The 10,998-nt window shown below is 42.0% G+C and overlaps 2 protein-coding genes across 2 annotated transcripts; both read left to right on the top strand.

Moving 5' to 3' along the window:
- The first annotated feature begins 252 nt into the window (after window positions 1-252).
- LOC115826802 (cytochrome P450 2K1) lies at window positions 253-4,847 on the top strand. Its single transcript, XM_030790708.1, has 9 exons — window positions 253-571; window positions 784-946; window positions 2,169-2,318; window positions 2,420-2,580; window positions 2,747-2,926; window positions 3,078-3,219; window positions 3,343-3,527; window positions 3,626-3,767; window positions 3,905-4,847. Exons 1-9 carry the CDS (start codon window positions 365-367, stop codon window positions 4,093-4,095), a joined length of 1,521 nt encoding a protein of 506 aa, XP_030646568.1. The 5' UTR covers window positions 253-364; the 3' UTR covers window positions 4,096-4,847.
- A 2,740-nt stretch (window positions 4,848-7,587) lies between these two features.
- LOC115826774 (RNA-binding protein with serine-rich domain 1-like) lies at window positions 7,588-10,793 on the top strand. The gene is made up of 7 exons (XM_030790670.1): window positions 7,588-7,623; window positions 8,361-8,516; window positions 8,824-9,015; window positions 9,143-9,248; window positions 9,419-9,572; window positions 9,737-9,878; window positions 10,545-10,793. Coding segments are annotated over exons 1-7 (858 nt in total). The 5' UTR covers window positions 7,588-7,621; the 3' UTR covers window positions 10,651-10,793.
- Window positions 10,794-10,998: the final 205 nt, after the last annotated feature.

The raw sequence follows: 10,998 nt of genomic DNA, 5'->3' as shown, positions 1-10,998 counted from the left end.
TCAAACTAGTTCAAATGCCTGAACCAGTTTGTGTTTATCTTTGTGTCTGTGCATGTGTGTGTGTTTTTGTGAGCTTATGTTTGGTAGGACTTTGTATAGAAAGGCAGATAGATAATGATTGTACCTGCTGACTTGTTCAATATGCGTTTATGTACTCATTGTTTCATCAGACCAAAGTCTGCTTGTTTATCGTCACAGTTCCTCTACCAGGGTACCACTTTAGCCACTCCCATATCTACAGAGCAAATGTGGACCAGTCAGACAGACAGAGAGAAAAGTACTTTTCTTTAGACCTGTTCAGAAGCCCAAAGTTTTTTTTTTACAGTGCATTGCTGATTCTTATTTTCAGGGTTCTGCTTTAACTATGGCAGTGTTGGGAGAACTTTTTCTACTAATGCCCAGCACAGCCACGCTGTTGAGTGCTGTGCTGTTGCTCCTGGTTTTTTACATGATTTTCTCTGGCGTCAATGTAGAGAAAGCAGAAAAGGAGCCCCCGGGACCCAGTCCGTTACCTATTCTGGGAAATCTGCTGCAGCTGGACCTCAAACGACCTTACTTAACCTTTTGTGAGGTGAGAGCTATTAATATTATTATCCTTATTGTTGTTGTTTGTTATTATTTACACATCTTGGTGGTTCAGCCTATGATTTAGGACCTTAATGATCGTTACTAGCCTTCTTTGTAAGGCATGTGTTAAATATTCTTTTTGAGATTTAATGATAATATCCTAATGCTTTCCAGCATGCTAATAAGAAGTGATTGTTCACATTTAACGTCTTACAGCTTTCCAAGAAGTATGGCTCAGTTTTCACAGTATACCTTGGTCACAAGAAAGTTATCATTTTATATGGCTACAAAACAGTTAAGCAAGCCCTTGTGAACCGTGCAGAAGAGTTTGGAGACAGAGACATCACTCCCATATTCCATGATTTCAGTAAAGGACAAGGTAAGTATTTGCATCTGTTTCTTTATATAACATATATGGCATTATCATATGCCCCCCTCTTGGCATTGCCTGTATATGAGGACTCTGTTCTCCTGAAGCTTTGTTAAACATTGACCTTAGTTAATTTTTGTGAACGGAATCATCCTAATTCATCATACACATAACATTAAGTGATTTGTGGCTGTTCCTTGTATAAGAGCTATCAGATTTCCACATGTATCAAGACTTATTGAGAAATTTAGATAAATTAGGGCCCTGTATGAATATGCATGTTTCGGGATTCCCGGGTTTTTGGACGCTGTTCTTTTTTTATAATCAATAAGTAACATTTTGGTATGTCACCTCTGTAAGCACATAATGTCCTTTTCCTTTAAATAAAATACATAGAAAAAGAGCAGTGAATGTTTTAAGGTCATCAGCACTTTTTCTCTATTGCACAAATTTCATTAATCTCTTGAGAAATCAAATTTCCATTTTTACCACAGCACTGGGTATTTTAAGGATCTCCATGCTGGGGAATGTAGAAACATTCAATTTATGTTTCCCCCATATATTTCACTTTCTGAACTCATGGTCCATATTTTGAGCACTCAAACTGCACACTTGTCTGCTTTAACTCATAGAAAATAGTCTTGAGAGACTGTAGCAAGAAACTTTGGTGCGGTAAAACTTGTACTCATTTGGTATCATCACAAATTTATCTGTTACTTATTAATGAGAGCTGACGCAGATCAGACTCAATTTCTTCATTGTGGGGTGGGGGTGGAGGATATATTTGCATAGTTCAAAGATTCTCAATCTTTTTGCCGACAGAAACTGAAATTATTTTCCTTATGCACCACCTTGACATTTTAACTAGGTGAATTTAATTTGGCATTCATTTTTTCATACCAATCTCAAGAAATCTCTACCATACTGTCACGAACCTCCCAAGAGGGATCATGGACCCTCAGTGGAAAACAACTGATATAGTTGAACACATAGAACGTTTTTGGTCTAGATACTGGGTGCCTGATCAAAAACAAGCTTTACAAATGTTGGTTTGGATGTTGCACGTTGTTACAAGCCAATGCGCCCAATGTACAGCCAAAAAAAGCAGGAATGCTGTGTGTGACCAATGGCACTGGGGCAGAGGTGAGTGTAGAATGTAAACAGTACAGAGGCCTATAAAAAGACTCAAGATCATCCAGATATTTAAAGCAAACAAATGTCTTCTTGATAGGGATCCTTTTTTCAAATGGAGATAACTGGAAAGTGATGAGACGATTTGCTCTCTCTAATCTACGGGACTTTGGGATGGGCAAAAGAGGGGTTGAGGAGAAAATCATTGAGGAGATGCGGTACCTGAAGGAAGTGCTTGAGAAATTTAAAGGTAAGGACATTAAAATATGTAAAGTGAAGATCAGAAGCAACTTCAACACACATCCATTGTAAAGTTGAAACTTCCTTCTTTTGTTACACATTTTATCACAGGAAAGCCATTTGATACCAACCAGCCACTCAACTGGGCTGTGTCCAATATCATCTCATCCATTGTGTATGGCAGCAGATTTGACTATGAAGACAGTCGATTTCAGGGGATGGTTCGCAGAGCCAATGAAAACTTAAGACTCACTGGTTCTGCCTCTATTCAGGTGATATGTTATGTCCTCTGTTTAACAGATAGCAACACATTAAAAATTGCCGGACACTCCCTCGGACTTTGGGTTATTATATCATATCGGTGAGGTCTTTGATGGATTTTTCTTTCTTTTTGAGCGTAACGGGACACAGTTCAATATAATTGTGTTGTACTTGTAGATCTACAACCTATATCCCTTTTTGGGCCCTTGGCTTAAGGCTTGGAGACAACTCAGAAGAAACATCGAGAGTAATTTTAAGGAGATAAAGGAGCGTGTATATTCACTGAAAGATACACTGGACCCTGAGGACTGTCGAGGTTTCATAGACTCCTTCCTCCTCCGCAAGCAGAGTGAAGAGGCATGGTGACACTCTCACTGCTGAAACAAAAACAGATTTACATTTCAGACAGAATAAGCTCTGCTCCCTTCTTATCAATGATCAAGAGTCACATATATAGTCACATATGTGTATTAAGAGGACTTTCATAAATTTTCTGTGGTCCTGTTAGGCATCAGGAAAAACAGACACACTGTTTCACGAGTGGAACCTCTTCACGTCAGTGTCCAACCTATTTTCAGCGGGAACAGACACCACGAGCACAACAATGCGTTGGGCACTGCTGCTTATTATCAAGTACCCACATATACAAGGTATGAGGTTATATTACTGCTGGACAATATTCCCACACTGTAGCACCAGCATAGGAAAAGAACATTATGGGGACGTAATTTAACTTGGTACAAACGATTAAGCCATTGTTTATTTTGCTTCAGACCGGGTCCAGGAGGAGATCGACAGGGTGATTGGCAGTCGGCAGCCAGTGGCGGATGACAGGAAGAACTTGCCTTATACAGACGCAGTGATCCATGAAGTTCAGAGACTGGCCAATATTATACCCATGAGTCTGCCTCACACCACAAGCTGTGATGTTCATTTTGAGGGCTTTTTCATCAAGAAGGTCAGTGTATGAAAGAAACAGAAATGGTGGACAAAACACATGCTTACCATCACTTCAGAGATCCTATTTTAACTAAGGAAAATCATCATTCTTTGCAGGGTACTACTGTGATTCCTCTGCTGATGTCTGTGTTAAGAGATGAGAATGAATGGGAGACCCCTTACACCTTTAACCCAGGCCATTTCCTTGATGAGAAAGGACAGTTTGTTAAGAGGGATGCTTTCATGCCCTTTTCTGCAGGTGCTTATATTGTAAAATTTCTCAAAAAAAAAAAAAACTGTATAAGACACACTGTATAAGTTGTAAAAAGGATTTTCATCTTGAATGTATACAGATTCCATACTCCCAGTACGGATTCTCCTCTTGTCTCTTTTCAGGACGTAGGATATGTCTGGGAGAGAGTCTTGCCAAAATGGAGCTCTTCCTCTTCTTCACCTCTCTCCTGCAGCACTTCCGCTTCACCCCTCCTCCAGGGGTGTCTGAGGATGAACTGGACCTGACACCAGTTGTAGGATTCACATTAAATCCTCCCCCTCACCAGCTTTGTGCCATAGTGAGACGGCCCTGAGTTGTACATGCTGTACTTCCATTGAGGGAGTTGAGACAAAAAGGATTGAGACATAAAGGGTTGAGTCAAAAAAAAACCTACTACTACTAACTACAACAATAATTTCTTCAGACATGAAAAAAAAAATCATCATGAATTAAGTCGAGCACCTTTTCATACCACGGTTTATAACCGACTGAGACATGTTAATAATTTTTCTGTAACCACTGTGAACACACTGTTTGATAATTCACAGTTATCATTCTTGATAAGAGCATGTGCTAAGTATAAAAATGTACAAAATTGTAATTTGTACTCTCCAGATTTGAGAATGTCTATTCATATTGCACTATAGCGGTAAACTTAGAAACGGAAAGTGTACAGAGGATTTTTTTCAAGAAGGCACAGTTATAGTGCAGACAAGGTCAGTATTGTCATGTTACATATCAGTAGAGCAGTAGAAAAACCTGCTTGACTGGTTCCTGAAAGTGGGACAAATGGAGAGATGTTGCACAATAATAGGAAACTAGGTTTTTTGTTTGTTTTTTTTTACAAACAGAGCAAGCACTGCACTGCACATCTTAGGGACAAAGAGTACCTTACTTATTTTCCCTTTTTTATCTGTGAGATTACAAATTTTAAAAAATTGATCAGAAATGCAAACCCTGTTCATTTAGCCTTTATTATATTAAGACTATAAATGGTCTTTTCTTTGATCGGTATTCACATTTGTAATAATTACAAGTCAAAAAATAAAAACTTCAAAAAAGGAATCTACAAGTGTTTTGTGTTTATTAAGTTATGACATGGCAGAGACAAGGGACAATTACATATAAATTTCCAGCACTATTTTTGCTGAAACATTCTGAAAGAGCAGACAGTCTTTCACTCTGTATTATCTTTCTCAATACAAAGCCAGACCGCAGTGCCACGGTTAAATGCCGAGACAGAAAACTAAGCCCCATTATAGTGTCTCAGACTGACTCTATTTTAATGATATTGAGCTGTGGTCCATGTGGGGAGAGTGTGATAGGAGAGACTGGGTGACTGGATGAGTGACTGGAGGCATTACAGTCCTGCAAGGACCCTTCTGCACTTGTAGAGGGCATTTCCTCTGTCTTACTGTCCACACCTGCATAGGTCTGTGAATGCGACTGTGTGTATGAAGTAGAGTGAGACCCAACAGGGGAGAAGGGCTGCGTATGTGACTGTGTGTATGCTGGAGTGTTTGTTTGCGTGTGTGTGAAAGACAGACCGTCGGAAGTGCTGCATGGCTGAAAGCCGTTCATGGCACTTGAACTGAGCCCATCCAGAGAAAAAGCCTCCATACTCTCTAGAGAAGGACCTTCCATCTCGCTGTATCTAGAGTGGGCTTGGCTGCACTGAGTGTATGTACCATGGCTAGGTGTGAGTGTGCTCTGACTGAAGGAGACTGCTGACAGGGAACAGGATGCTGGCGGAGTGGGGGCTGTTGTGTGATGTAAACTGGAGGTACCCAGTTTGGATGCTAACCCTTGCAGAGTATTGAGGATTTGCTTCTGGATCTGCGTTTGCTGGGCCTGTTCCCGTTCCAGTCGGGTCTGCTGCTCGACCATCATCCTCAGAGCTAAGCCCAGGCTACGTATTTCAGAGCTCAGAGAATGGAACTGCTCCTGAAGAGTGTTTCTCATCCCGGCCTCAGAACCGCTCTGCTGAGAGGTAGGGGAAGGCTGGTTTGCAGGTGCCTGGACTCGAATAGTGGGGCTGGAGCCCTGTGGTGCAGCGCTAGTCGGGCCTGCGGTTGGTAGTCGCATGCGGGGCAACTGGGGAAGGGAGCGGACCGGTACACCTACCCTCTGTTGAAATGGCCGTCTGGGAGGCCCAGCTCCTTGATGCAGACCTCTCTGCAAAGTAAAGTTATTCTATAAAACATCATCACTTATCTTGTGTACACATTTTTTGCAAATAGCAAGTATTTTTTGTATATTTTTGTGTGTCTGTGTCCACAATTCTATTTATGTGAACCAAAATCTCATATCTTTATTTATCGTAAATTACATTTAAATGAATTGAGCGTTCTTTGTATTGTTGGCACTGACCACTTGAGGAGCTCTGGATGTTGTTAAGTCATAAGAGGGTGTCTGAGATAACATTACTTTCCGACCATCAGATTCAGAGAAATCAGTCTGCTCTCGCCTCATCAATGATGCCATCTGCTGGCCAGTCTGAGGACCGCTATCTCTCATCTAAAAAGAACAGGACAAGTTATCACCCATGAGTTATGCAGCACAAACAGAAAAACTTCTTGATGTAATTAACTGGAACTCAGGTAGAGGATTTAGAAAATGACAGCACCTACCCTTGCCTTATGCAGCAGAGCTTTGTCCAGGAGTCTTTTCCGTGCTACCAGAACAGGGTTGGAGGCTGGAGAGGGAGTGTACCTTCTCCTTATAAAGGCACCAGTCACTGGTCCTGAACCAACACCTGACCGTGATGGATGAACCACCCCCTGCTGAGAACCTTGAGCCAGCGAGGTGACACTAATGATGCGGATATCATCCTCTTTCCCTCCATCTTGCTGCTCATCTCTGCCCCTATCAATGGAGCCACCTGCCCCGGATGGTTGCCCCCTGGCCTCTGATATAGGTCCACTTTGCTGTGAGGAGTCTGTGGGGTCTGAATATCCAGCCACGCGTGATGCCTCTCGGAGCAGACTCCGTAACTGCTGGTCACTCCAACCACCTCGCCTACCCTCACCGATTCCCACTTCTCTGGCTGACACGACTCCTGTGGTTGACTGTGTGGCACCAGCGTGTCCTGCTAAGGCACCCTCTGGCCTGCTCTTCCCTTGGAACTCTTTAAGGAACAGATAGATAGCCTGGGCAGAAACCTTGATATTCTCCAGCTCCAGCACTGCTTTGATTTTTCGGAAGCTAAGGCCTGCCTTCCGCAGTTCCACCACCTTACGCTTTGCCGCATCATCCAGCCTGCCCATGGTTGCCCACCTTCCAAGCTTCAAACGAGGGTCTACTTGTCCGCTATCGGCACAAAGTGAGACAACGACTACATTTATCGCGTACAAATATTGGTTACCGATGTAAACATTTGGACAAAAATTATAATGCCGAAACATAATTCATACATATAAATCGAAAAGCATATTACTAAAACAAGGTTACTCGTTCATAACCTTTCTTTTACATGCGAAAACATTCTGCTACCAATGTACAGTCTGCTATGCAAGGAATTTTTATCCAACGGCATAGTGGGAAGAAAACCAGTACTGCCAACAATAAGGAGTAACGTTACGATGGAAACTCACCAGTTACTGCTACGTTGCTAACTTAATGTAGATCACGCTTCAATATACATTAGATAAATAAACGTAAAAATAATGTAAAAAGACCGTTGCAACTATCTGTATTGGTTGTAGTCGACCAAAACAATGGTAATTTTCATAGACCACTATAAAACAAGTCGCATTGTGAATGACGTTAACTGAGTATTACGTAAAACATCCGCGACCAAGTGGGAGTGTCCTAAGACGAGACTTCGAGCCGCGAAAAATATGTAAGTAGAACATTTTGCAATCCGTTTTAATCTTCTTGAACCGTTTTGGTGTTGTGTACAGTACTTTAATAATTCTTGACTGTGTCAAGCGAACAATCAGACGTCGTCTTCATTAAAGCCTTTTTACGACTGGACTTGTAGTTAGCTAGCATGATTTGTCAGTTGAATGAATGAAAATGGCTGACTGCTCTCTTTAGTAGCTATCAGGGGCTATCTGTGAGTTTAAAGCAAGCCGGTCAGGAGATCAGAGAATTTCAGACGATTGCATACTACCGAGAAAAAAATACTTCGTGCAGTAATTGTTCAGCATTAGCAAGGCTGTATAGCATTAGCAACTGTGTACGGTTTTTTTGTAGGCAACCAGGTTAGCCAAATTTCGAAATATTACCTCCATTTTCGCTCGGTAGTGATTCTTTGCAGGAAAACTTTATGCAGTGTTAAAACAGCGAAAAGAGTAGAAGGTGAAACAGTACAGTTTAGTTGCTGTCTAACGGGGCTTCAAGTCTAATTTCAAACCGCAGGTGCTTGTTAATCGCGGTATTCTGTGTAGTTACTGTGTTTACAGTTAACGCTCAGTAGTGTTTTCATCCCTTAGAAAAGGCCACGCAGAATCACATTACACTTAGCAACACATTTTCAACATGTTATTGTACAGACATGACAAACATTATAATGGTTATAATAAGCTTACTTAATTTTTATTTTAATTCATGGCTCATTTCAATGGCTCTCTGCAGGGCTCCTTCACCAACTAAACGTAAGGAACGTTCTGAAGATAAAACCAAGGAGAGAGGGAAAGAAAAGACTGGAGGAAAGGAAGGAGCTGACAAGGAGAGAGGCAGGGAGAAGGGTCGCAAACGACGGAGTGCTTCTACTGGGAGTAGCAGCAGCAGGTCAGATCACTAATATATTACTAGTACTGATTTATTAATGTATATGTATTTTGTTAATTAGCTTAAAATTTGTAGTTTTCGTTTGTATGTTAGATGTTAAGTTATTTCCCCTGGTTTTCTCCTTTGTTCTCTTTACTTGGAGAAAAATTCTAGTTCTAATTCTAGAGTAACATGGCTGTCTGTTTGTACACACATTTCGCATGAACTTCCTCGAACTTTTGATATACATTTATGCCTGCAGTAATTGTCCGCTAAGTAAAATCCTGATTAATGAAGCTCTCTTGTTCTTTCACTTATTTCTTTCTAGGTCCAGGTCCAGCTCCACATCCAGCAGTAGCTCTGGTTCAAGTTCAGGGTCCTCCAGTGGCTCCAGTTCCTCGTCCGGGTCCAGTCGATCTGGATCATCCAGTTCTTCACGGTCCTCCAGCTCCTCTAGTTCCTCAGGGTCTCCAAGCCCCAGTCGCCGCCGTCATGACAACCGCCGCCGCTCACGCTCAAAGTAAGCAGATTGGCCGTAAAACTAAAACCGATGATGAGATATTTTGACGATAAAATGTTTGTCAAATGACCCCTCCTAGATGAGAACCTGATTAATCTCTAAATTTTAATGTGTTACTATGGTGCAGATCTAAATCACAAAAAAGAGGTGATGACAGGGAGCGGAAGAGAAGGAGCCCAAGCCCTAAACCTACCAAAGTTCACCTGGGACGTTTGACTCGGAATGTGACAAAGGTAAGTCTAGCCTAACCTTTGGCATCAGACGCTGCGGCCATTCTGTTGTATTTTCAACATTTTCTTTGTACGTTTGTAGTCATATTTCTGTGACGAATTGCACCAGCACGAAGCAGTGAAAAGATACCGTTTTTTTTTTTCCCCCCCCCTGTTGGCGACCTTTACTGCAGGATCACATCCAAGAGATCTTTGCCACCTACGGGAAGATAAAAATGATTGAAATGCCTATGGATAGGTTGCACCCGAACTTGTCCAGAGGATATGCATATGTGGAGTTTGAGACACCAGAAGAAGCCCAGAAGGCCCTTAAACACATGGATGGAGGTAATTACATGTGCTCCCTTACACTGATGGATGAACAACAGTGATAGCAGAACAAATGAAATGATATTACCTCAGTTTTAACAACTGTAAAAGAAAAGTTGCTCTTAAGCAAAAGTTCTTGCTCTGCCCCTTTCAATGCATGCGAATGTGCTCTTTATCTGCAGGTCAGATTGATGGACAGGAAATCACAGCCACTGCTGTCCTGGCTCCAAGGATACGACCTGCCCCCCGCCGGCTGTCGCCACCCCGTAGGATGCCCCCACCTCCCCCTATGTGGCGTCGCACCCCGCCTCGTATGAGGAGAAGGTTAGTGTTATCACTTAAAAGTGACCCCCACCTCATTCAGTGAGACTTGGGTATCATATCAAGTTTGGGCATGCATGTGTTAGACCCTGTGGGACTGGTACAGTGGTTCTCTCCCTGTCAAAGAGAGCATGTTTGCCAAACTGGGGTGGCATAGAAACTGTTTCAGTGGCATTGTATCTGTGTGAATGGACTTTAGCGAATGAATTGTCTTAGAGAGAACACACATCATGTTTTGACCAGAGATGAGGGTAATTTCTCAATTATTTGCTTTTCTGCACCCAGGACTTAACAACTGTATGAATAAAAGAATGTAAGCGATGGTTTACTTATTGTGCTTCACACTGCCTGACAGTTCATTCATGCATTTGGGCATTTACCATTGCCTTTATGTGGAAATTGCAATTACACGTGTTCTTAAAAGCAAGCAACAGATCAGCAAGCAACCTTGTTTTGAAAGTTTCAACTTAAATGGTTTTCATGTCCCCCGCATGAGTGTTTGGTGCTACCTTGAAAAAAAAACATTCATAATATATTCACGATCAATTTAACATAACTGTTTTAATAATGTGCTTCATTAAGTGAAGTTCTTGGCGGTTTTAGGCGGTCGTTTTAAAATGTAATCCATGAATGACCTAACCCACTCAGTGACACCGTATGCTCTTACAGGTCTCGGTCCCCACGCAGACGGTCCCCAGTGCGGCGACGTTCTCGTTCCAGATCCCCTGGCCGCAGGAGACATCGGTCTCGTTCAAGCTCCAACTCTTCACGATAGCAAGTTATGAGTTAATGCGTTGCAGGTTTTTATGAACATCTCTTCAGAGAGAGAATGCAGCAGTTCCGAGGCTATGAATGGGCAGCAACCAAAAGCTAGTGTCCTAGACTGTGCTCTGGAGATGTTTTAGAAATGTCTCTGATCCCCCCCCCCCCCCCCCCCCCCCCATGACATTTTTCAGAAATTTAAAGACTCCAATTCTGTTCTGTGCTCACTTTGATTTGATGTATGCAGATCTTACCTTTCCTGTTCTTTCATGTACATTTATAGAGCTGTTTTTTTCCTGTAATTGCTCAAGTTGACTTCATTGTACTCTGGGCTGTTCTGATTTTTTTTTTTTTATATAAT

The sequence above is a fragment of the Chanos chanos genome, chromosome 13 (assembly GCF_902362185.1).
Source record: "Chanos chanos chromosome 13, fChaCha1.1, whole genome shotgun sequence".
In the NCBI taxonomy this organism is placed as follows: domain Eukaryota; kingdom Metazoa; phylum Chordata; class Actinopteri; order Gonorynchiformes; family Chanidae; genus Chanos; species Chanos chanos.
The sequence above is the reverse complement of the archived record's forward strand: the minus strand, read 5'-3'. Positions and strand labels throughout refer to the sequence as shown.